The sequence below is a fragment of the Myodes glareolus genome, chromosome 19, assembly GCF_982192425.1.
Source record: "Myodes glareolus chromosome 19, mMyoGla1.1, whole genome shotgun sequence".
Lineage (NCBI taxonomy): Eukaryota > Metazoa > Chordata > Mammalia > Rodentia > Cricetidae > Myodes > Myodes glareolus.
Window position 1 is genome coordinate 2,482,480 of NC_142044.1, and position 26,726 is coordinate 2,509,205.

The following is a 26,726-nucleotide window of genomic DNA, read 5'->3' on the forward strand; positions in this document are numbered from 1 at the left end:
ACAGTGTCAGTCGTGTGCGAAGTCTTGAACTTTTTGGGAGCTGCTAATCTCCTTTCCATATTACCCGAGCCATTTCATTCCCACCACCAATGTTTATGGGGCCTTTTTCCATATTCCTATATACACTTGTAGGTATTCTGTGTGTGGTTTTTAGACATTTTATGGGCATGGACTGCTACACTTCATTGTAGTTTTGCTTTCATTTCTGAAATGATTACTGCGGTTGAACAGCTTCTCCATACTTTTGTGGTCTTTTGTATATTGGGCCTCTTCCCTCCCCTGTCGGATATTTACATGAGTTCATTTGAAGACTGCTGAGTCCTGTGTACAGATCTCTTGCCATTGGCTTCTTCAAGTTTCTACCACCAATTCTCTCATTTCCACTTTGTCTTTTTGGTTTGGTGGTTCTGCCAGCTGGCAGATAGCTGCCTTCTTCTGGGTGTCATTCTGGAGTTGTTGAACGTGGCAGTAGATGTGACAGTTTAGAGAGTAATGTTTAATTGTTTTTCAAATTTCATTGTCCACAGTCCTTTGTTAGCAGATTTCCAGGGTCTTGCATAGCCTCGTGGTACAATGTTAAGATGATTTTCTTAGTTTTTTTTTTTCCACCCAGGAGTTAGAACATGATCGGATTTCTCCATCTTGGTCCCAAATAGAATACTTTTATCATTTCATAGGAGAAGCTGAGGTTGAGAGCATCCCATTTCCGAAGAAACCTGTTGAAATTCTTGTGAGGAATTCATCTGTGCTCTTCTGTGCCATCATCGTATGGGAGACTCTTCTTTTTTCTTTTTCTGACACTCTGCTGACTGCTTTAGATGGGTGTGGAGAATAATTAGTTTCTTTACTGTGCCAGAGGGTTTGATATTGATTAATATTCTGTGGTGAATAGAAAGCTCTCTAACTTAAATGTGAATCTCATCTATGATAAGGGCAATTACTTGCCAGGAAAGGAGGAGTCTGCAGAGTCCATGCCTCACTCGTGGGTGAAGCTCCTCCTCCTTACTTGGGATATCACTCTTGCTCCTCCCAGCACTGATTAGGAGATTTTGTAGGATACACCTTTCCTTTTAAAATAAGGAGCTTATGGTTTTAGAAAATGTTTGTAAACTGTTCAAAAAGGGTCTTGGCAATAAGAAATGTGCAGGCAGATAACGTTGGTGTAAGGGCATAGCTGTGATTTTAATATCAATTGCAAATTTGGAAGTAAATGTGTATTAGTTCTTCAGTTACATGCACATGGTTAGTATAGATAATATGTAAGTACAGATACATGCACATGGTTAGTGTAGATAATTTGTAAGTACAGATACATGCACATGGTTAGTATAGATAATATGTAAGTACAGAAAGATGCACATGGTTAGTATAGATAATATGTAAGTACAGATACATGTACATGGTTAGTATAGATAATATGTAAGTACAGAAAGATGCACATGGTTAGTATAGATAATATGTAAGTGCAGAAAGATGCACATGGTTAGTATAGATAATATGTAAGTACAGAAAGATGCACATGGTTAGTATAGATAATATGTAAGTACAGATACATGCACATGGTTAGTGTAGATAATATGTAAGTACAGATACATGCACATGGTTAGTATAGATAATATGTAAATACAGATACATGCACATAGTTAGTGTAGATAATATGTAAGTACAGATACATGCACATAGTTAGTGTAGATAATATGTAAGTACAGATACATGCACATAGTTAGTGTAAATAATATGTAAGTACAGATACATGCCCAAAGCAATTTTTCCACTTTACATTTAAAACTGTTACATCATTTAACTTACCATTAGCAATGGGCTATCAGACCTCAGCAAACATTTTCTTAAAGGGCCAGATAGATGATAAATATTAGGCTCATATGCCATATAATCTTTGTGGCAGCTGCTCATTTATCTGAGTGAGTGCAGAGTTAATGTAGACAGCGAGCAACAAGCGTGGCTGTATTTCAGTAAATTTCCTTCATACAAATCAGGTGACTGGCTCAGAGTATGTGAACTGAAGCATATGTTACCACTAATAAATTTATTTCCCTTATCAGTGATTAAATTTAATCTTTTATATGTCAAGCTTTAAAATTAAAGAGTTGATAAACTTCAGTGTAGTTATATTGTTGTTTTGAGATGGAATCCTGATTGCTGCATGTGGCCCTGAACTCACTGTGATCCCCAGACTGGTATAAAACTCTACTGTTTTTCCTAAGCTTCCCTAGTATATGGGAATAGGCACGAATCACAGTGTAAATAAAATCATTTTAAATTAAATGTTATTCTAAACCTCCTCCTTATTGTTTAAGACATTAGGATAGGGAGATACTAATGTGCATTATAATCCTGCCTTCATTGTATCAATAATTCATATATTTTTGTCTATTCTGTTTTTGGAATATATTCTGTTTATTTCTTTTTGTATCCTAGAGAGTAATTGTCCTGTATTAACTGAGCAATATATTTGCATTCTTAATCACTGTAGTTAGATACTCCATTCAATATCAAATACTGTTTAGAAATTAGAAGTCTCCATTTTTTTTAAAGTAATTTTATTAAATTATAAAAGTTTCCATTTCCGCCCCTCCTCCCACCACCCATCACCCTCCCACTCCCCCACTCCCTCTCCTCCTCCCTCTCCATCCCTAAGAGCAGTCAGGGTTTCCTGCCCTGTGGGAAGTTCAAGTTCCTCCCCCCTCCCTCCAGGTCCAGGAAGGTGAGTGTTCAGACAGACTGGATCCGCAAAATCCAGTATATGCAGAGGAAACAAGTCCCAGTGTCATTGTCAATGGCCTTTCAGAAAGACTCCGGGCCAGCCACATTCAGAGAATCCGGCCACATTCAGAGAATCTGGTTGGATTGCGTCCTCGTTCAGTCCCAGTCCAACTGGCCTTGGTAAACTCTCATTAGATCCGTCCCCTTGTATCAGTGGGTGATAGCATCCCTCGCAGTCCTTATTTCCTTTTTCATTTTCTTCATCCTTCTGTTCCTCATTTGGACCTTGGGGGGCTCAGTCCGGTGTTCCAATGTGGGTCTCCATCTATATCGCCATCCATCGTCGGATGAAGGTTCCCTCTGATCCTGCCTTCTTTGCTCACGTTCTCTTTCCTTCTACTTCTCGTTTGGACCTAGGGAGTCAAGTCCAGTGTTCCGATGTGGGTCTCTGTCTCTATCTCCATCCATCGCCAGATGAAGGTTCTGTGGTGATAAGCAAAATATTCATCAGTATGGTTATGGGCCTAGGCAGTTTCAGGCACCCTCTCTTCTGTCCAGAGAACAATCTGGGGATCTCTCTTTGGACCTGGGATCCCATTTATAGTCAAGTCTCCTGTAAACCTTAAAATGACTCCCTTAGTTGAAATATATTCTTCCCTGATCCCATATCCATCCTTCCTCCCTCCCCCCATCCCAGTCCACCGAGCTTTCCCCATTACTCCCCTACTCCCTTCTCTCTAACCCTCTCCCCTTCCAACAACCCTCCCACCCCCCCATGCACCCGAAGTTACCTGGGACTCTTGTCTATTTCCAATCTCCAGGCGGATAGCTACATGATTTTCATCAGGTTCACCTTCTTATTTAGCTTCTCTAGGATCATGAATAATAGGCTCAAAGACCTTTAATTATGGTTAGAATCCACTTATGAGTGAGTACATACCATATTCCTCTTTTTGGGTCTGGCTTACCTCACTCAGTAAAGCGTTTTCTATTTCCATCCATTTGCATGCAAAATTCAAGATGTCATTGTTTTTTACCGCTGAGTAAAACTCTAATGTGTATATGTTCCACACCTTTTTTAACCATTCTTCTATTGAGGGGCACCTAGGTTGTTTCCAGGTTCTGGCTATTACAAATAGTGCTGCTAATCTTCTTATTGCTCATCTAATCTTTACATCCATGTCAAGCTTCTAACCTTGACGTTCTCTATAATACTGTTTCCAGCTCTCCAGTTTTACCTAGATTTTAGTTTATGATTTTGTTACCGAGAGAAAACACAAAGTTGAATCTCTTGTCATTGAATCTACTGTCAGATTGGGTAAAAAGAAAAAAAATCCTTTGTACTCCACAACAGTACTATTCCATAGAGTGTTCTGTGTAGTGTGGAAACAGCCATATTCTAGATCATCCTCACATGCTCTAGTAAGTATCAAAAATATTAGGCGGGCTACATTAAAGATGGAGTTTTTATCTTCATTTCCCCCTTCTCAAAGGCCATCTTATTAGTGTGGAAAATCAATTTTAGGTTACTTTCTGACAAACCTGAGCCTTGAATTTTTGTTTGTTTAGTTTTAAAGAATGAAATAAAGCAATGAAAATGTTCCAAGGATAACAGTTTTAGAGTTCTGGTACTTAAAATCAGCGATGCTTTTGAAAGAATTAAAAAAAAAGAAAGAAACAACTTGTAGCTAGAATAGACGGTAGTGTCCTGTTAGTAGAGGCTGTTCTGTGATGCGTGCCACTAGCTCTCAGGTGCGGGGTGAGGCTGTAATGTTAAATATCAGATAATACTTGAAGTAAGGATTTACTATTAATAAAACTTTTGGTATGAAATGTTCTGTAATTGAATAAAAATACATAGTATCATCTCATCTGTCTTCTGTTACAGAAATTTTGAAAGAGTTAAAACATCTATTGGGTCAAACATTTAAGGGTTAAAACGTAGAAATCTAAAAACTTAAAGACACTATAATGTGAATGACTCAATATTCTAATTGATTTAGAACATTATCATAATAAAATATTTATGAGCAAGACAAATGGCTAAATTGGTATTAAAAAGATTTCTGCTTTAGTATAGGGTTTTGAGTTTGGATGCTTAGCAGCCATACAAGAATCTGGGTCTGCTGGTCCTTACTGCAAACACAGGATTGAGTAGGTGGAGACTAAAGGATCCTGAGATCTGATGTCCAGTCAGTCTAGCAGAATTGAAACCTGGAGAAATACTGTCCCAAAAATTAAGTGGAATATGATTGAGGAAGATATCCAGTACAACCTTTGGCCTATACACACATGTGCACATGTGCCCATATATATGTGTACACATGCATGAGCATATACACACACCAAGATTCAAATAAAATTTTATTAGGCTTTCTGCATGAATGTATAAACCAAAACACACGCATATGGTATTTTATTCTGTGCATTTGAAATTTTGCCCAGATATGGGAAATTGTATATATCATCAAGATTAAAATGCTAGATTACTATAGTATAATATGAAATAATAAAAAATCTGAGTCAGATGCAAGGGGATTGACGATCAACTTTGTAGTTTCTAAAACAGTGTTAGAGAGATTATATCTTGAGCTGGTTGGCAAGAGTAACAACGGGGAAGCACACAGATACATTTTCATTCTCTGACATGCATGTGTGCACTCTGGAATCTAGTAATGCATGTTCAGTTCACTTTGTCTCACTATAAATTCAAGACCAAGGGAAATATGTCGTTCTTTTAACGTGTGCGGGGATACCAACCTTTTGACAACGTAATGGGCTAGAAAAAATTGCGTATAAAAAGTCTCCTGGTGTTTGCAGTTGTTTCTGATATTATGTGGACCACATTCCTATTTCTCCTTCATGCTTATTCCCAAAGCACCTGTGACACCTCTACCACCTTTATTACATGACAACATTCTTACTTTTATTGAGAAAACTGAGTTTTCAGTGACCAAAATGAACCACATTTTTAGTATTGTGGTCAATCAGAGAATTCAAGTTGAACATGTCAGAAGGATGTGTCAAACTGGAGGTTTAGAGAAAGATAAATACATTTCTAGTTTACAAGTGTTACTCAACATTTGCATCTAGTTACTTGACAGCCCCAGTGATGACTTTAGAAGACAGGGAAGAATTCTCTACAGCTGTAGAATGACCTCATTACCACTCTGCTTTCCCTCCAGGTCCCACCCGCTCACTCCTCATGTTTAATGGGTTCATATTTTACCTCTTGCTGCACTTTATATGTTTATTACTTCTGCCTTTAAAAGACAAAAGTGATCTGAATGGTATTTAGAAATAATATTTTATTTTGAATTCACTGTGAAAAGCAGCATTTGTTTTCTACTGCTGGGTTCTTCGTGCCTCAGAGTTGGGTTTCTGTCTGGTACAGTTTTCTTGTAGACCAAGCCATTACTTTCAGAATTTATTGTAGGATACTCTCTCAGTATGCAAATCATTTCTGTCCTGTTTTGTTTCGTCTTGTTTCTCTGGTTAGTACTCAGGCCCAGGTCATTTGTGACTCCGTCTTCACACAAAGAGCATCGTGTGCTCTGCTGGTGTGCCTGCCTCGCTGTCCTGCAGCACGCGTGCAGCATGGTGTGCATCCTGACCACAGGAGTCTGTCGTTTATGTCTGTGGAACTGTAGTAATTCTAAAATATTTTATTTTAGGTGCTGTATTTCTTTGTAGTGTACAAGGATTAGCAGTTAACATTGACCCAGTATTATATACATGGCTCCTCTATCAACCACAGAGAAGGACAAGCAGACATATGCAGCAGGTGAGTGGCAAAATCAACTCTTCTTTTGTTGTGTTTGTTAGATGCTGCTATTGTTAATGACTCAGATTAGACAATGCAGTTATGCCATGGAGTTAGCTGCTGCTGTTGGTACGGATTCTCTTCTTATTCATGTGCCAGACTCTCTTTAGGCCCCATTTCATGCTTTTCAACAGTTTGTAATTTTATTTATAAGAACTTGTGTTCAGCATAGTTTGGTTGTTGAGGTAACTTTCTACATAGTTGCTTATAAAGCAGAAAGATTATCAGGACCAGTGTGGACAGTCCTATCTGTTGTTACACTCTTTGGAATTATTTGATAAATTTGATTTGAACTTTAACTCTGGCGATTTGATAATTCATGCAAAAGAAGTTGTGACATGTATTCATTTAGATGACTGTAAATTGCAAAGGAAGAACAGGTCATTGTAGTTTCTAAGAATCGTTAAATGAGACATGCTATGTTAGGATACGTAATTTTCACCATGTTATTGTTCTCATTTTCAATGAAGTAACGTTTTTGACTGCAGTAACAATGCTAGTAAATAGCAAAATTTAGTCCTTTTGAGGTCATATTTGTGCTATATTGTATTGTATTTATTCATTAACAGTTGTGATTTTGCAATATTCTACTTGTAATAATTTTGTTATCATTTTTCTGTGATGAAGTAATGCTATTTAGTAGGAGACAAATGAATTCTGTAATTACATAAGATTAATCTGTGCAACCCCAGGAGCATCCTTGTTTAAATCCTTAATATGGTTATAATTCTCAGAGTGCTTGATTTTCCCTTAGGTATATTCATGATGGGCAGTGATTGATGGGCTTATTAGGCCACTGACTTAGAACTCAAATCTCCTGCCTCAGTGTCCCTAGTTCTGGAATTATAGACATGTGTCACCATGCCTAAGTATTTAAAGTGTTAAATAGATTTTAAATATAATTAACATAATACTAAATATATTGTTATAATCAGGTACAAAATATACTTGTTTTCACATTTTCAGGTTTTTTTTTTTCTCATTCTTAGCATAGATTTCCACTTACCTCCGCTGTCCTGTTGGCATGCTTTGTGAAACTGTGCTGTTATTGGGAGAGCTGCACTGCAGCCAGCCACATGTGCCGGGTTATCCCGAACACCAGCTTACCATCGCTGTCATTCCTTGTTTTCCCAGTATTTGATGATTCATGCAGTTCCGCATTGATCTTTGATTCTGCAGCAAAATTACTATTTTTGAGTGTGGGATGGTGGGGATCTGACAGCCTTGTATTGGACATCACTGGCAGCAACATCAGACTTTATTTCACTAAATAAAGGAAAAACAGCTACTTCATTGTCCAGCTTTGCGCCCCTGTGTTCAGTCGAGATCCGTAATGCTTTCCAGTTTTCTCTAACTTGGGTTGTGTGCTGTGCCATGACTGTCCCTTCATCAAACAATGTAGAGTTCTCAGAGTTTCCCCAAAGACTGGACTGTCCGTATCCTCAGCATTGTCCCCTCCCCCTCAGTAACATTGCGTCCTAACTGTCACATTCACAACGGGAATTTCAGACTTGAGGTGGTCTCCCAGTATTGTGTTTATATTTGCCTTTACAACTTACGCTAACCTATAGCTTTATAGATTTTCACACAGAATTTTCAACCCTCATTTGAAAATACTGTGGGAAATTCTGTAAATAAATAACTCATAAGCATTAATTAATTGTTATTGCAGCATTGTTGTTATGTTCTTCGCTTCTGTTAACCTCTCATTAACTTATAAATTTAAACTATACTATTGAATTATTTGTATTGAAAAAATTAGTACCATTGTCTCTCAATATCCTTGAAAGACTGTTGGTCCAAGGAACTAAAATGTGTTGATGCCTGAGTTCCCTGTGTGCAATGGTATAGATTATTCCAACCCAACCTAATCATATGCTGCTATACACTTGAGTATCAATAATAATGCCTAGTGCAATGTGAATGCTGCCCTGAATATGCTTGATCCACAGTTGGCTGAGTTCATAGCCAGAACTCACCAATAAGCAAGGCTGGTTCTGTCTGTTCTGGAGGAAATCCTCTAGTAGTGTTCCAGAGTCCAGATGGTATACTTTCCAGAGAGAGAGAGAGGGCTTACAGAATACTGTCCTTGGTCCGTGCTTCACAAAGATGCTCGTTTATTCTTACTGTCTCCCAGCAGCCTGTGGTAGCAGTTCCTCTGGTTCCTGCAGTGAGCAGGAGGAAAGAAGAGGAGCTCTCTGCTGGAAGTGCCCCATTGGCAAAGCAGCAGTCATATCAAGCCTCAGAATATGCCAGCAGCCCTATCAAAACAAAAACAGTCACAGGTATGTGTCAACAGATTTATCAGTTTTTTGAGGATTAGTTTATCTTATTATTCTTTCCCATGCTTTTATTAGAAGATAATATTAATTATTGGAGTAGAAAAAAACATAATTCACCATTGTATTGATAAGTCCTAAATGACTAGTCTTTATTCTTTATATATTCTAAAAACAAATGGTACAGTGATTTTTTTTTTCTCCTTGAGATTACTGGTGTGTACTGTAGCAGTGGTGGTGTTGTCCTGGGGAGGGTTTTGTCTTTAGTTCCTCCAACTTTAGAACACTCATGTTGTATAAGGATACGTAAAGATTTATAGATGTTAAATTCCATGGGCATAATGTCCTGATTGTGAATTATGTATCATCTCTCAGTTGCCTTTTACTTTTGCTTCTCTTGGAATGAAATATGCTAGCAATAATGTTGTTTCTTGAGAACAAACATTTCTTTAACTTAGCATTTGATTTTTGAAGTTTTTAATTAATTTACAGTGTTTGCCTTCTTTTTTCTATAATTGAAAATAGATTTTTTTTTCTTACATAATATATACTGATCACTGTTTCCCCTCCCTCTACTCCTCCCATTGGGATCTATTCCCTTTCTGTCTTTCATTAGAAAACAAACATACAACAATTATAATAAAAAAGATTAAAATCTAATACATTGCAGTTGGATCCAGCAAACAAACAGATAGAAAAGTGTCCAAGGTAATGCACAAGAAACAGAGACCCTTGTGTTTGCACACTAGGAATCCCATTGAGACACTAAACTGGAAGCCTCAATCTGCCTGCCGAGGACCTGGTGCCACCTTGCAGGTCCTGGGCGTGCTGCTTCAGTCTCTGTGTGTTCCTCTGAACTTTGCTCATGCTGATTTAGAGGGCCTGGTTTTCCTGGAGTCCTCATCCCCTCTGGCTCTTACTCTCTCTCTGCCTCCTCTTCCACAAGGCTCCTTATACCTTGAGGGAAAACATTTGATGAAGATATCCTTTATAGGGATGCTTGGTCCAAGGTCTCTTTTTCTCTGCATGGTGTCTGGCTGTGGGTCTCTGTATTTGTTCCGTCTGCTGTAGGAAGAAGCTTCTCTGATGGTAGCTGAGCAAGGCACTGGATATGTGATCTATGACTGTAGCCAAATGTAATTAGGAGCCATTTTATAGCTATGTTGTTGCTATTATTATTGTTGTTAGTATTGTTGTTGTTGGAACAGTAGTATTTAGTTTTACCCTAAGTCCCTGGGCTTTTGTTTTTGGATACCCAAGCAGTGTTGGGTATGAGTTCCCATCTTGTGACGTCAAATCAGATTTCTTTGAACATTCACTGCACATAATAGCAGGTGGTCCTCATTTTTTATTTATATTGTATTGTATAATAAATTCACGAATTTGAATAGTTATTTATAATTTATGATCATTTGCATATATCTCCAAATTTTAACTGCCCTCTACAATGGAAGAATGAATTTTCCAACTCTTGTTTTTCTTTTTAATGGGCTGAGTTTTTTTCAGTTTCCAAGGCAAGGCTCACCTTCAAACCGTTCTCTTGCTTCAGTGACCTGTACTAAAGGTACAACATCAAGATTTATGCCTCATTTCTTACTAGAATTGTCATTTTCATATTCTTTATTTTTTTTTTAATTTTTCTGAGACAGGGTTTCTCTGTAGCTTTGGAGCCTGTCCTGGAACTAGCTCCTGTAGACCAGGCTGGCCTAGAACTCACAGAGATCTGCCAGCCCCCGCCTCCCGAGTGCTGGGATTAAAAGGCAGGCAGCACCTACCATCTGGCTCCATTTCCGTATTCTTAGCTACTGATGCAATGTTGATTGCAAGTTTGTCTCTAATGAAATTATGTAACATTTTTAGTTCACAGTGACCCAAGCATGGTGATACAAAGCACTGTGTTTGATCTGGGTTTTCATTTTCAACAAGAAGCACCTGTGTCTTTTTTATTCTTGTGCAAGCAATGCTAGCACCAGGTGGCAGGGCATGTTTTAAAAGACTGGGAGCACAGTTAATATCAACAACACAGTCGCGTAAAATTTTCTGTACTCTCAAAAATAGCTGTGCCCTCCTAGTCAGTGAACCCCTAATAGATATGATGCATTTGCCGGTGTTCAAAAAAGTAATGAAATATTTGCAATGAACAAGAAAACTTTGAAAACAGAATAGTATTGTGCAGTTGTTAACTAGAATTTTAGATGTTTACATATTACCTATGATGTCAAAAATAAAAACGAGCAGAATCTATGGCAAGGTTTAAGAAGTCAGTCAGTAAGAACACACAGAGAAACAACATTGCAGAACTAGCAGGCAATTGAGATTTGACATTTAGAAAAATGATATCTTCATTGTGTAGCAGGAGGAGGCCGCTTGTTTGTCCCAGCTGCACAGAACCAAAATAATCACACAGGAACTATATTAATTAAAACACTGCTTGGCCCATTAGCTATAGCTCTTATATTAATTTAACTCATTTCTGTCAATCTGTATATCAACACGTGGCAGTGACACTGACAGAGATCAGCATGTCTCACTCTGGCAGTTCCATGGCGTCTCTCTGACTCTGCCCTCCTTTCTTCCACCGTTTAGTTCGGTCCTCTCCACCTTCCTAAGTTCTGCTCTATCAACAGGCCAAGGCAGTTTCTTTATTCATTAATGGTAATCCCAGCACACAGAGGGAACTTCCACATCATCATGAAACAGGGATAAAAAGAATGTACATTATCAGGTTAACTCTCATTTAGTCTACCAACAAAAGTTTAAGCAGCCAAATATTGATGCTTTTAACTGTTGTAGATAACATGAGAAAAATTTTTTGACGGTAAAAGCCCTTTACTTTACACATACATGGAGTTCTTCAATGAAGACAAAGCATGGCATCTTCCCTTCTGTTTTTTTCATGAGTTTATCATGTTATTTTAAAGTCAACAGTTTCTTTAAATAGTAAAAGATTCATTCTGGTCATATGCGGTGTACTTTTTCAGGACAATTTTTAATGATGAGACTGCCAATTCAAGTTAATACTGTTGATTCTATGGCACTGATTTTTGAATATCTAATTTTAATAACTTGATTAAAAGCAAAATGAGTAACACCACTCTAGTCAGTATTCATCTCAGAGTACTCAGGCCAGCCTTCATTTGGTTAAGTTTGAATTTGAACAGGTATGTTCCTAATTATAGTGTGGAATAAGTGTTATGCATTAAAACTACATTTTTGTGGATTTATGTATTTCAAAAGTTACTTGCTTTAATCATGCAGTTTAGCTTAAAGTTCCATTCTTTTGTAATTAGATATTTAATTTCATTGTAAAATATTAAAGAACTGAAGATAGACATTAATGTGTAATGTGTAGTTGATTTTATTCTCTGAGATAAAATGTAGTTGAAAAATGTTTTTCTGCCTTAGAATAGAAAGCAATTGTGTTTCAAGAATTTTCTTCTTTGGAATATAGATAGAGATCCTATCCACTATAAATTATGATGAGCTTCCAAAGTTCCAGTTTACCCAAATTCACTCTGAAGAATCAGTGAGTTTGTTGGACCTATTACAGAGCATGGTGAATAGAGACCCTGTTCCCTATAGATGATAATGACCATCCAACGTTCTATTCCTCCAAATTCACTCTGGAGAATCAGTGAGTTTGTTGGACATATTACAGAGCATGGTGACCCTGAAGCAGCTTCAGTACAAAGTTGCACCCACTGTGGGACAAAGACTCCCGCATGTTTGCACAGATGGAGCCCCAGTCCTACTCTTCTGCAGCCTAGATAGACTCATCACAGAGACCCTGAGGCCGCTGTAATTGGGGTAGAATTGCATCCAGCTGTTGAGAGACTGCTGGATACTGAGAGTCCCATGACACTCCCTGCTGCTGCTTCTATGAACATGGGAAGATGGCGACTCCTTGGCTTGGGCATAGTAGCTGTAAAACAGACTCACAGCTATATAAATGATTTCTGACACAGCACATTTAACATTAAACAAGTTGAAAATATTGAAGACAATAGTAAACTCAACCAAAACTAGGTTTATCAATGTGATTTTTTTCCCATTTTAAAATTATAGGAAAATTATTTTTATTTCTGAGTCAAATATCAGTGAGGCACTGATCTATGGGTATAGTAGAATGTTCTCAGAATACTTTTTTTCAGTTTAATTAATTACATTTTGAAACATTTTGCAGAAACCAAGCTATTTGCAGCTTCCAAATACAAGATGTATATTCCAGCCTGATGGCAAAGGACTGCCTTTGTTTTTTGTTTTTTTTTAAACTAAATTAATTTTATCTTTAGGCTTTGTGTTTGAGTTTGTTTCTTTTCCATATCTCTTTTTTAAGGTTTTATTTTTATTTTCAATTATGTGTATATTTGTGTATGGGATGATATAGACAGATTTCTTTTTTTGGGTCACTAGCTGATAAAAAAAATGACTTGGAGACTTAGTATTCATTATGAAAACTTGGCCTTACCCTAGGCTTATTTCCAGCTAGCTCTTATAACTTAAATTAACCCATATATTTTAAAATCTATGTTCTTCCATGTGCTCATTACCTCATCTTCATTATGCCCATCCTGGTAATTCTGCATCTGGCTGAAGACTTTTCCTTTGTTCTTCCCAGAGTTCCCTCTCCTCAGAAGTCCTGCTTGACCTTTTTCTGCCTAGCTAATGGCCATTCAACTCTGTATGTATGTACATACGTATCTATCTATCTATCTATCTATCTATCTATCTATCTATCTATCTATCTATACTCAACCACAGTGACACATCTTCACATAGTGTAAGGGAGTATTCCACATCATTTCTCCTTTTTGTCTGAATAAAAACAAAAGTTTGTAATTCTAACATAATAAAATTATAAACAATAAGAACAATTGTTAAATAAGAGTTACATTTACAATGTCCAGTCCATTTGTATTTGGCATATTTGGGGGAAATACTATATTTTCTATCTTATCTTGATGAACTTAAAATTTTATGTCTAACCTTTTTTTAAATCATAACTCATCTTACCATCTTAAAACTATCTTTTAGACCTCAGAACAGTTTTTTTTTAGATAAGAAATTTAAGTTTTTATGTCTTTCAACCTTCTATATTTTATACATTTTTGTGAGTTTTTTTTTAAATTTGGTAACAAAGAAAACCATATAACTATATAACTTTATTGTCTTTAACTCCATCAGACACCCCAGAAACATGTAATATTCCCTGGAGCATTGAAGTAGGAGTCACACCTAACCTCTTCTGCCTAGTTACTGGCCATTCAGCTCTTTATTAAGCAGTCACAATGACACATCTTTACACACTATAAAGGATCATTCCACAGCAGAATGATGTGTGTCCATGGATGTAAGTGCCCATCTAGGCATCCAGATCTCCCCAGAGTTGGAGTTCCAGGCAGTTATAAGCTACCCAGTGTGGTTCCTGGGAGCAGAACTCTGGTCTTCAGTGAGAGATAGCTCTCTGACACCACAGGAATTTTTTAAATCTGTGCACACATATTGCAGCAGTGTAGTGAAGATAGTTAATATTTATAAAGTTGCTTAGAGATAGACCAGTAAATTAAATTATAATTAACTGATAATAAATGAAGAAATGACGAGTACTTAGCCATTTTCTTCATCTAGAATGTTCCTTCTTCCTTCAGTATACGGTGATCATCTGTAGGGCAGACTGTCTAGTCTCCCATGGCAGTTCGCTTTGGAGGCTTCAAATACAGGAAGACTACAATACCCACTGCACGTTTCCGTGGTTCTGGGGATTCACGCTCTGGTTCTCTTCCATTTACTTACTTACTTACTTACTTACTTACCTTACTTATTTATTTCATATGTGTTGTTGTGCGGTTGTCAGAAGACAGCCTTGGGGAGTAGGTTTTCCCCTGCTGTGAGTATCTGAGGAGACTGGACTCATGTCTTCAGGCTTGGCAGCCAGTGTCTTTACCTACTCACCTATCTCACTGCCTGATCAGGTTTGTTGTTAAAAAAAAAAAGTGTGTTTAATTCTTTACATTGTTGTAATTCTTTTCATTTTTGATTTATTATTTATTAGGAGATGGACGATAATGACAAGCACATTAACCCTCATCTTGAGAGCCTTGTGACTTTATACCTTTTTATCTGTGGCTTTCTGACATAGGAACTGCTCCGATATCAGTATACTTCATTAAATATCAACAAACTACCTATCTTTCTTAAATTTAGGTAAAATCTACATAGATACTTCAATAATTTGACCAGTCATTTTGTTTATAGTTTTTATATTCTATATACCTATTTTTAAAGGGAACTAGCTCTTGTAGACCAGGCTGGCCTCTGCCTCCCAAGTGCTGGTATTAAAGGCACGCACCACCATCGCCCAGTTCATTGTCTAGATTTTTAAGATTTAGAATAAGTTTATCATGCAGAGTCTAATTAAGGTCCAGTGGATAGGTCTGCTAATTGGCCACTAACTTGTGTACAATGCGTTATAATTCAGCAGGTGTATTGGTGGATAGCAAGGACAACATTCAATTCTTCAGGAGCCAGGGCCCAAGAGAGCAGGAAACCTCAAGGAGCTCTGGTTTCTCATAAGTATGTGCCCTTTTGGAACTGACAACTGCCTACTCTGCATATTATGCCCTAAGCTAACATTACTTGTTAATTAAAGCTGTAGCATATCTTGTGTTGAATGAGAACTAGAGCAGAACATGGCCATTCTAGCTAGTCCTTCCCTAATGTAGGATGTTACTACTCTTTTTCTTTTCTTTCTTTTTACTCTTCTCTTCCTTTTTTCTTTCTTCCAAGGTCTTTTGTTGTGATCCATAGGAGTAGGTGTAGGAGGAGGCCACTAGTTATTACCCGTCCTCTTAGCCCCGTCCTCTTAGCCCCAAAATAACCACACAGAAACTGTATTATTTAAATCACTCCTTGGCCTATTAGCTCTAGTTTCTTATTGGCTAACTCTTACATCTTAATTAACCCATCTTCATTATTCTGTGCATCACCATGAGGTGGTGGCCTACCAGCAAAGTTTCAGCACGTCTGTCTTCAGCACAGGCTCCATGGCTTTTCTCTGACTTCGCCCTTCTTTCTCTCAGCATTCAGTTTAGTTTTCCCTATCTACCTTTAGTCCCTTTGCAGTCCCAAGACAGTTTCTTTATTAACCAGTGATATTCACAACATACAGAGGGGTATCCCACATCAGGTAGGTTTGGAGAAATTGGTAAATCCTGAGCCGCTGGGAGCCCAAGGCTGGACTGAAGACCTCCAGGCAGTGATCTAAACTCCAAGAGCCTGGACATATTCTTTCAGTCTTCAGAATCCAGAGTTAAGGTGCTAGCATTCATGTGGGGAATTTTGCTCTGGTTTTTACCACTAGTGCCTTCGGTACATAGGAGTCATTCCAATCTCTGGAGTCTAGTCCCTGTAAACAGTGCAGGACACAAACAGCAGGCAGAGTTTCTAGTGTTCCAGCTCTCAGACAGGTCTTAGTTCTGGAATCCTCAGCCCTATAGCAATCTTGGAGCAATAACAGCACAGTGATCTAACAGTATTCCCACACTGTTCAACTCCTACTTCAGTGCTCCAGGAAAGAGGTGTCCTTTAATTTGTCTCAAGAATGCTACACTTCTAGAATATTCTAGCTTTTCTAGTAGTAGTAGAACTTTAATTTGTCTCAAGAATGCTCCACTTCTAGAATATTCTAGCTGTTCTAGTAGTAGTAGAACAGCTACTTTTGGAACTACAAGCAAGGAAGATAAAAAAATCTGTTATGGTGAATGACACATTTTGCAAGCCCCATGGATCCAAGTTAATCTGAGAAGAATATTGACTGGGTGAAGAAAATATCAGAGGACTGGAAAAAGTCAATAGCACCTCTAACTTTGTGGACTCAGGCGTAATGAGGAAGATAATGGCTAGTGGACGCAGAAATGAGAGGTCTGAGATCCAGATTCAAAAGAACACTCAGGGGGACGAGTTCCTTAGGACGGAAGGCTGGGAGACAAGCGCAGGTATGTACAGGATCTGGAGAGCCATGTAGGGTGGATAAGGAAAGTACGTCTCAAGAATGTTGTCTACTGGTTGATAAGTCATTGCTTAAGTTGTTGCTGAGCAATAAACATTTTGAAGCTAGCAAAATTACTCAGAATAAAAAGAAACTATAATCAAAAGGAAGGAGGATGTTTATTGATTTCCATAACTAAAATGATCAAAAGGAATACCAGATTTTTTTTTCTTGGCACGATGTAGTACTAGAGACTGCACTGTCAGGAACTTGTCTTATCATGGCCTGATTTTCTCTTACTGATCACAGGTTTCTGCGTTGTAGCAGTATATATGGCTGTGATCACCTTGAGCTTACATGCCTCACGCTTTGTGATGGAAGAGAAAGAGATCTTGTTTAGTGTTGATTGGAAGTGTACCTGGGGAGGATTTACTGACTTGTCCTGGTTCATGTGTCCATTCTTGCATAGTTGTTATGTATAAGGATATTAGTTGTTATGATTGGTCCGTTGTTATCTCAGTCATGTATCCATGTAGCATAACATACAATGCCAGAAAATGAAAGTACAGCAGAAACATGGCTCATAAGTATAATTTCTGTGAACAATTAAAATTTGTTTCTGCTAATGTTTCACTTTACAGTTAGGCCTAGCACAGTTACACCTGTGCAGATAACATGTGCTGCAGGCACACTCTGCTTTGAAAAGAACTGAATGAGTGGGACTGGGGTATCTCTAAGATAGGCTAATTCCACGTAATCCAGACTAGACACTTAACAAGTAGGACTGGGGTATACTCTAAGATAGGCTAATTCCATGTAATCCAGACTATACACTTAACAAGTAGGACTGAGGTATACTCTAAGATAGGCTAATTCCACGTAATCCAGACTAGACACTTAACAAGTAGGACTGGGGTATACTCTAAAATAGACCAATTACACTTAAGCCAGACTAGACACTTAACAAGCACACCACCGAGGATCAACCCAAGGCCTAAGCATGCTAAAGAGGTGCCTTAGAACAGAGCTGTATATCCAGCCCATGAGTTTGAGATGGGATCTTGCTCTGTAGTTCATCCTGGCCTGGAACTTGTAGTGTTGCAGTCTTGGTCTCTGGCCTTCCTAGTGCTGGTATCACAGATTTTGAAACTCTGCCTTACTATTTTGATTTTTAGCCTAGCATTTATTCAACTAGGGGAATGAATTAGGATGTATATAATTTTGACCAGCCCAGCTCTCAATTGTATAATTTATTTCTCAGTTTTAACTGTTTCATTGTAATTTTTTTCTCAGAAATCCACTAACTTGAATCATTATAAAAGTGATTTGAGCTATGTCAGTTAACTATGAAGTTCTTTGAAAACATATTGTGGTGTTGATAAGTACATTACAAGTGTCTCAAATATGAAGTTCTTTGAAATAAGTAGATTAGTCTAGTTTTTATATGAATTGGCAAGAATTCAGCAACAACTCAAGTTTGTTTAATGCAGTCTTTTCACTCCCTTTAACAGTCAGAACAAGATGATAGTTTCCAGATGAGATTCTGAATGTCACGTAGTGATGACATACATTTTCCTGGTTGGCTCAGCATGAGATGCAATTTTGCATGCCATGTCACGCTGCCTAGCAGAATCCAAAAGCCATTATTTCCCAAGGGGCTTTCAGTAGTGATAGCATTGGATGCAGTTTGTGTTGAGATGAAACTCCCAGGCACTATTGCCGTTTTCTCACAGGTCCCTGAAAGCTTTAAAATACCCTCTAGCCATTAGAAATTAGAAAGGAATTGTGAAGGTCATGTTCTCTTTCAGTTATTTAAATGTGTATTGTAAAGTGAGATTACCAAAAAATAATGATCATTGTAAAATACAGATCAAAAATAAGTAAGATATGGGATATAATTTGTAAATAAAGGATTAAAACGTGTAGTTTTGACACCAACCCCAATTCAAATCAAACTAATCACATACTTCAATTTACTTCAATTATAAAAGAAAAGGTTGTTCCTAATAATTTGCTATGTGCCCAACAATGATGTGTGGAAGCTCTTTAAAATTGTACCCACAAACACACACACACACACACACACACACACACAAAACAGGTAAAGATCGTGTTTTTGTGTGTTTTAGAAAGTGTATTTGAAGCAGAGTAAAGCTTATTTTATCTAACATTTTCTCTAACAGTCCCTACCTTGAAGGTCTTGGGAGAGTAATCTTAATTTTGTTTTCTCCCCTGACTCCTAATCACATGTAAATTCTTTTAAGTCCATTCCATGGCTTCTCAGATAGAACATTTGCTCTTCAAGACCGATGATCTGAGTTCAATCCCTTAGACCCAGTGTGATAGGAAAAAATGGACTCCATGCCGTTTCCCCCTGACTATCATACACATGCTGTGAACAAGGGCATCACACACTGATGATAAAATATAATACAGTATTTCAGTGAATGTGTACATAGTACTTAGTTCACATTAATATTCTTCCTTCTTGTTTGTTATCTCAAGCTGTTTGTAATAACAATACTTTTCTTCTTTTTCAAAGCTGCTGCAGAGCTATTTTGCTATAGCTTTCTGCTTAAGTGTCTTCAATGTTCCTCAGTCTGAGATGTGTTGTGGCCTATGCTGTCTTAGATACGTTTACCCCTGTACCTCTCCCTGTCCTGCACTTGACATGTTTCAAGGCTACAATCAAGATTCCTGCCCCAGTGGCTCTTGATTCTTTCTATTCTATCTCCAGCTTTGGTATTTAGGATCTGCTGTGTCTCTGCAGTGTCTGTGTCACTTTGTAGTTTTACTGCAGCCTCAGTTTGAACCAGCAACATGCATACTCTGTACTGCACGTACCATTGTCAAGACAGCACCGAGGAAAGCTGTCGAGATGCCTTGACTCACTTTTAAGACTGTGTGATGAGGTGCAGTGTTTTTCCTGCATATGATTCTTCCCGCTGTAATGGGTGCATAGTAGTTTAATTGTGAAAAACAAGGATTCTTAAAGTATTTCTTTGGCATGTAAGTATCAAATTATTTTAACTTTGTGTTTTAGCATGTTAGAATGTTTGATTTAAAAAATTGCTGTTTGAGTTGCTGAGTGAGTTTTATGAAAAATATTTCAGTGGATTTTGTTTAGGATTAGAACAAATTCTAACAGTTTGAATAATATCTCAGCATACTTCTGACATTTTTTAATATATTTTCATGGAGTTGTTTATTCAGCATTGATAATTAAAAATTTAAGTTACAACGCACACTGAAAACATTGCAGTTGGTCTTCATACCTGTCAGTTGTTTCATGCTAAAATAGGGAAGCATCTCTGTATCAGAGCATGCAAATTTGCTTTAACATTTATAAGTGGTAAAATTATGTATACCAAAGAACTGTTTCAAAATAAATTTCTCCATGTTCCACTGATAGTAGATGTTTGATTTGTATGCCTGTGTATCTGTGATTGGTATTTGATTTACTGGATCTGAGCAGCAGTCCTTCAGGGAGTATGTGTCAGTAAGTATTGTGTGGCGGCAAACACAGTAGCCACAAAACAACTTTATGGTTGGGGTTAAAGGGCTGCGACTTTAGGACAGTTATCTGTTAAGTTTTCTTTTAGATAATGAACTGTTGTTTAGGCCTGTTGTTGTCTTTGCTGTAAATGCATCACTGGACAAGTTTTTCTCATTAACATGAATGAGGAATATAAATGTGCGTATCTCTTCTTGATTACTGGAGCGCTCACTGAGAAGGAAAGTGGAGGAGTGCTCCAGTGCCATGCTGGTGCCAGGCTGCCTGCCTGGCATCTACCGAAGGCCCTGCCCTTGATATCCAGCTGTGCACCAATAAGAGAACATAAGCTATAAGTAGGTTCCTAACACAAAGGGATATTATTTTAAAAAATAATGTCAAAATATGCTTAATAGGGAGATTTCAGTAAAGATGTATATATTAATTTTTCTTAAAAATATTAGCTGATTATGTATAAAACAGATTTTTTCTGCACAGGTTCCCATACTAAGTGCTTCATAAAAATAAAGGAAACACATACGTTCTTTTAGTTAAATTAATGCTGTGGTATCTGGCCTCTTTTGAGTAAAGGTCATAACTGTATAATTGGGTAGTTAGAGGTGCTTCTTTAAAGAAAAACCTGCTAGAGGCTTGGATTTTCTTCTTGTTGGAAATCATCCCGCATCTGACTAATCTCAATGATGACACCTCCCACTTTATGGACTTGAGTTGATAGGTTACATGACCTAGATGTAAAAGCTTACTGTTGAGAGTGTTTTCTATGAGAACTGAGTTGTGTCAGCTGATTAAATGATTTTTGAGTCTCTGAGGTAATAGATTAACCTTGGGTTCATGAGAATCTCTAACATCAAGATTAAACCATTTGAAATTACATGTTATTATTTTACCCATAGGTTTTTACATAATGAAGATATTAGCCATTTTATAACTGAAATCATTTTTGCAGACCTCCAGAATAACTGACTAATTGATAACAGATTTCCAGTTCAGTGTGAACACGATAAAGGAATGTTTTGATATGATAATGGGCTGAAATTTTGTGGCAAAAATATTGTCATATAGTTTTGTGACCTAACATTTCTTTTAGGTATTTCTGTAAGTGAATGGATGCATGTGTTTCTGTACTTCATATATGTGTGTGTCATCCCTCATGAATGATGCATGTGTTTCTGTACTTCATATGTGCATGTTTCATCCTTCATGAATGATGCATGTGTTTCTGTACGTACATGTGTGTGTGTCAGCCTTGGGTTGGTGTCATTCCTCATGAATGATGCATGTGTTTCTGTACGTACGTGTGTGTTTGTGTGTGTCATTCCTCATGAACGATACATGTATTTCTGTACTTCATTTGTGTGTGTGTGTGTGTCATTCCTCATGAACGATGCATGTTTTTCTGTACATACATGTGCACGTGCCAGCCTTGGGTTGGTATCATCCCTCATGAATGATGCATGTCTTTCTGTATGAACAGTATTTTGATAGGAAATATAAACATTATTAGCTTTCTTTGGTGGGTCAGTGTAACATGGAGGGCCTGCTTGTTGGGGTTTTCTGTCCTGCCTGATTCTCACAGCTGTTTAGTCCCAAAGAAAATCACACAGAAGTCTCTCTAAGTTTTAAAGCTGATTGACCTATTAGCTCAGGCTTCTTATTAGCTCTTGTAGCTTATATTAACCCATTATTCTGCTCTATGTTAGCCATATGGCTCAGTACCTTTTTCAGTGGGGCAGATCACATTCTGCTGCTTCGGTGATCTGGGTAGGAGTGTGAGGAATCAGCGTCCTCCTTCCCAGAATTCTCCTGTTTTCTTTTCATCATTTCTACTTCTGTCTTGTTTTCCCGCCTATACTTTCTGCCTGGCCAATCAGCATTTATTTAAAACATGATTGAGAGATTACAGACAATTTTCCCACACCAGGTAAGAAGCTGACACTTAGCATAGCTAAAGTGCTTTTCCTCGTCATCTGGTACATGCTCAGCTGAAGCACTACGTTAAATTGGTTCCCAGTGCAGTACTTTTTTACAGCACATAAATAATATATTAGTCAATAGTGATAGTACCTCCCGAAAATCAATTATCTATTTTATTCTTGAACTAATAAAATTTATATCATGTAATTACTTTATTCATTGCTGAAAGAGAAAATAAATGTTTCAGATTACACTGTGATAAATGTTACTTTAATAATCTCCAGTAAGAATAAGTAAATCATTTTAAGAATTCTTTGTAGTATGATAGAAATTTGATACATCTTCTATGCATTTGATTAAATAAGATATCATAGTACATATTTGAATGACAGTAAAAGAACATAGAAGTTGAAAGAATAGACCCTGAGGGCTTTGTGTGTAGAATCTAATATTTCTGTTGCCACCTCTGTCTAGTGACTTGGGCTAAGTTAATTAACCTCCTTGTGATTGGTTGCTTTATCTAGCAGTCTTGTTGCTTCTGGATAATAGTGCGTTTCTTCTGGGCTGTTGTGAGTTCAATGGTTGATGTGTAGTCAGTAGGTATTGTTGAGGTCTCAGTAATGGATATTGTTGGAAATTTGCAGAGAGTTCTACAGAATCTCCTGTTCATAGAAACATGCTGAATTGTAGAGTTTGTTACCTTGCTGATAAAGCACAAGATATAAAAGTGAACTGTTATGTTTTAGAAAATATGGTAGATTGAAAATAGTGCGTATTTGTATTTCTAATATCCACATTGTTTTTTAATGATAAATGTTAATTATGTTTTTCTTACTTGTGCAATGCTTTTAGGCTACAGTCTGATTTTAAGGATTTAGGAATTTAAAGACTTATCGGTTGAGGATTTCATACGTGACTCCTGTATCTGCATTACTTCCCCACACTTGCCTCCTTTGAAATCACTGTCAGAGAACACAGTGTGTTCGCAGACACATCATTGCCAGGTGGAAGTGCACTGGTGGATTCCTCCAGGCTATAACAGTCGTTACATAGCAGCAGTACTGTTCAGTAGTTCAAATGTTCACCATAAACCTCTGTGAAAATCTTCTGTATTCAGATTTTATAAAAGATTTTAATTAAATTGATAGAAATTTAAAATATGTTTAGGTTGACACTTTCTCATGCAAAGAGTTCCCAATGTGTATAAAGTTAAATACATGTTAATAAAAATAAAAATAAGCAATTGCTACAAAGCAAGTTACATCCAAATGCACATAGTTAGAGCTACAATATTCACTTTTGACCTTCTTCCGACCGACCCTCAAAGGTGCTTATGACTTGGCTTGTTTTTTAGTTTCCCCTTGCTTTTCTTTATCTAATAGATAAGTTCTCACTAAAATTTATTCACAGTTTTAAATATTTTTGGGTCATATCACAAAATTTTGGTTTATTTCCATTTTGGAAGATATTAAAATATGTTTTTGTCAGTGCTTTGAAATGTGCCTCATCTTTACCTGGTTGAATTATAATTTTTATTGAAGGTAGTAGTTCAGCATTTTCTGTGCCTCTATCACCTTTTCATGCTTTCATTCTTCTTTCTTCCCCCTCTTCCATTTTTGCTTATAAATTTACTTTTTGTGGTTATGTGTCCAGTTTAAGTTTGCTATGAATCTATTAAGATAAATGTACATAATTTGCATGTAGCTTAAAGTAATCTTTTAGTTCTAATGAACAAAATTTTTATTGATGGTGGAATATCATTTTTATTTTATTATTTACTATGCATAAGATTTTTGTATTTTTTAATTTTGTCACTATCAAATTTTTTTAATTGAGAAATTTTATTAGTCAGACATCATCATCTGAAAGTTTCATTTATTAGAAGACCCATTTTCCATCACTCTATGATGATAAATTACTGTTCTGTCACATTTTATTGGCTTATTATTTTGTACTGAGAAATTAAAGAAGTTACAGCTTAATACCTGTTGATAAAGGTGCCACTCTGTGCCACCTTCCCTCCAGCTGTCGTAGTCCTAGGGGATAAAGTCTTGTGGCACCTGTGATCTCAGGTGGCTGCAGTGATTTTAAGCAGAGAAAGAAGCCTTCTAAGAAATCCCTTTAGGGTAGCTCTGTGAGGCTGCAGTGACTGTGTTTTGCTAACAACCAGCTGTTTTTACACTTAGAGTCCCGAGCACTGTCAGTTCCTGTGAAGACCATGCTACACATTCATGAAGGTCGTAGAAGTCCTGAAGAAAGAATGAAAGAATTTATTGGAATATTATGGAATGCAGTGAAGAGCCTCACACTACAGGTAAATTTAAGTATTAGAATTATTATTGCTTTATGTCTCATAATCCTATATAATTTTACCATATTTAATTGTGATATAATTTTTCTGTCAACATTCCCATGGTCTGTCCTGTCTCTTGTACACTGATGTACTATGTTTATTATAGACAGCATTTCCATAGTTTGTCTTGTGCCCACTGATGAACTTTGTTTATTACAGACAATATTTCCATACTCTATATCATGCTCATTAGTACAGTTTGCTTTTTGCAATCAAAATTATGTTAAAAATACATGTTTTATAAAAATGCATGTATTTTGAAATGTTTCTTTAAATTTAAAACAATTCATTTATTCTAACTACAGTTTTTAAAATATTATTCAATAGATTTAAAAACTTATTTTCTGAATCAGCCTTCTCTCACAATTCGGAGAAAAATCTGAGTCGTATCAAATTAATATATAAAACCTGTTAATCTCTTTCTTAATTCCAAATTAAATATGAAAATTACTAGCCATATTTTATGTATATTAAATTTTATCCTAATTTTGACTTTTTAATGCATATAGCACAATCCATTTGTTGTTCAACCTACAGTATTTTGGAATTGGCATTTTTGTTTCAACACGTTTGGCATTATTAAATCTAATAGGAAAAACTTACCTTTTTAATAAACATAATTTTTTATTGATTCTTTGGAAATTTCACATCATGCATCCCAATCCCCCCCATTTCCCAGTTCCTCAGTATATACTCTTTACCCTTTCAGTATCACCCCAAAAGAAAATAAAAAAATCAATTAAAATATTAATTTAAAAAAACCCACTTTCCTCCTCATCTTTCCCACTTCACTGTCACCTGTCCCTTTTTCTTGGTGGCTCTGAGAGCTGCCGCGTGTCATTAGTGTAGCCTTCCGTCCACACGGCTCTGCTTGTCATTGTGGATTGCAGTGAGTTGTTGGTCTGGTTCAAGGCCTCCGGCTTCTGCCGTACCATCAATACCATGGACCCTCATTGAAACATCTCCTGCTGTTGCCCCAATTTATGGAGATCCTTTGGCTGTGGTCCCACAGGACCAGTTCCTTCACTTTCTCCAACAGGTCACAGATACCGTGTATGTTGGGGTGGACCTGAGGGTTAGCTAAGTTGGTGAGTCTGGGCCTTTGCTGGGACACCTCCCCCCCCGCCAGGCGAGAATCAGCTCTCCCTGCCCATGTCATTTTGGTCAGCTTTCCTGTTCCATTGCTGAGGGGTGGGGTCAGCTCTCCCAGGGTCAGGGTCTCTAGGGCCAGCAGGGCCAGGTCTCCTGTTGTAGCAACCAGCATTTTTGTTTCAGCAGGTTTGGCAATGTTATATCTAGTAGGAAAGATATACTTTCATAAACTTTTTATATATGATAGAATTTGGTGATAATATTATTTTTGGATATTTATTTACACCTTTTTACATAAGTTACTTTCTTGTAATTCTTACAAACTTTTTGTCTGTGAAGTACATATCCATTTTTCTTTGTTTCGTATCACTAATTTTTTTCTAGTAAAAGTATTATCAGAATCCTAGAAAATGAATTTATATAGTGCATATGCACACATAGACACACAGTGCCCTGACATGAAACGTCCTCTGTGGAGCCCCTCTCAGAGAGAGCCTTTTGAAAATTCTGTGACTCAGAAAGGCATGTGAGTATGTTAGGCTACACTGTGGATATTCACTGCCATGTCCCTGATGCATTTGGAAACTAAAGCTACTTAATATTCTGTTACTGAGACAAAGTACTGGAGACAGTCAGCTTTAGGGAGAATGTGCTGCTTTTCTACACTGCTTGGCTGGCTTTATTGCCTTTGGACTGTGCTGGGCGCTACCCTACAGCAGGAACGTGTGGCAGAGCAGAGCTGCTCAGCCCACTGCATCTGGAAAACAGAGAGACGAGGATAAGAACCACATCTACCACTCAGAGGCACAGCCCTGCTGACTTCCTTCAACTGGGATCTGCCTAACTAATGCAGCTGTGCTCTCATCAGTGGGCTACCCCACCATCCATGGGTGACATCACAGGAGTTTAGGGAGCATTGTATATCCACAACAATATTATAGTGACCCAGATGAATGGCCAGTGATTACTAGAAGAACTAGTTGACATCATTTTGTGGTCTGTAATGCATCAGTTAACAGAAACAACCAATGAAGCTAGAC

At 37.3% G+C, this 26,726-nt stretch overlaps 1 protein-coding gene across 4 annotated transcripts in view; it reads left to right on the top strand.

Annotated features, from left to right (window-relative positions):
- Vps13b (vacuolar protein sorting 13 homolog B) overlaps positions 1 to 26,726 on the top strand; it is a 513,205-nt gene that overhangs the window by 193,269 nt on the left and 293,210 nt on the right. For 2 of the 4 annotated variants that reach the window (XM_085679117.2, XM_085679115.2), the window contains exons 20-22: positions 6,399 to 6,508; positions 8,685 to 8,832; positions 24,428 to 24,555. In XM_085679117.2, coding sequence (XP_085535243.2) covers positions 6,399 to 6,508; positions 8,685 to 8,832; positions 24,428 to 24,555 — 386 coding nt within the window. The remainder of the gene's footprint in view (positions 1 to 6,398; positions 6,509 to 8,684; positions 8,833 to 24,427; positions 24,556 to 26,726) is intronic. The other 2 variants (XM_085679119.2, XM_085679116.2) reach the window with 1 other exon arrangement.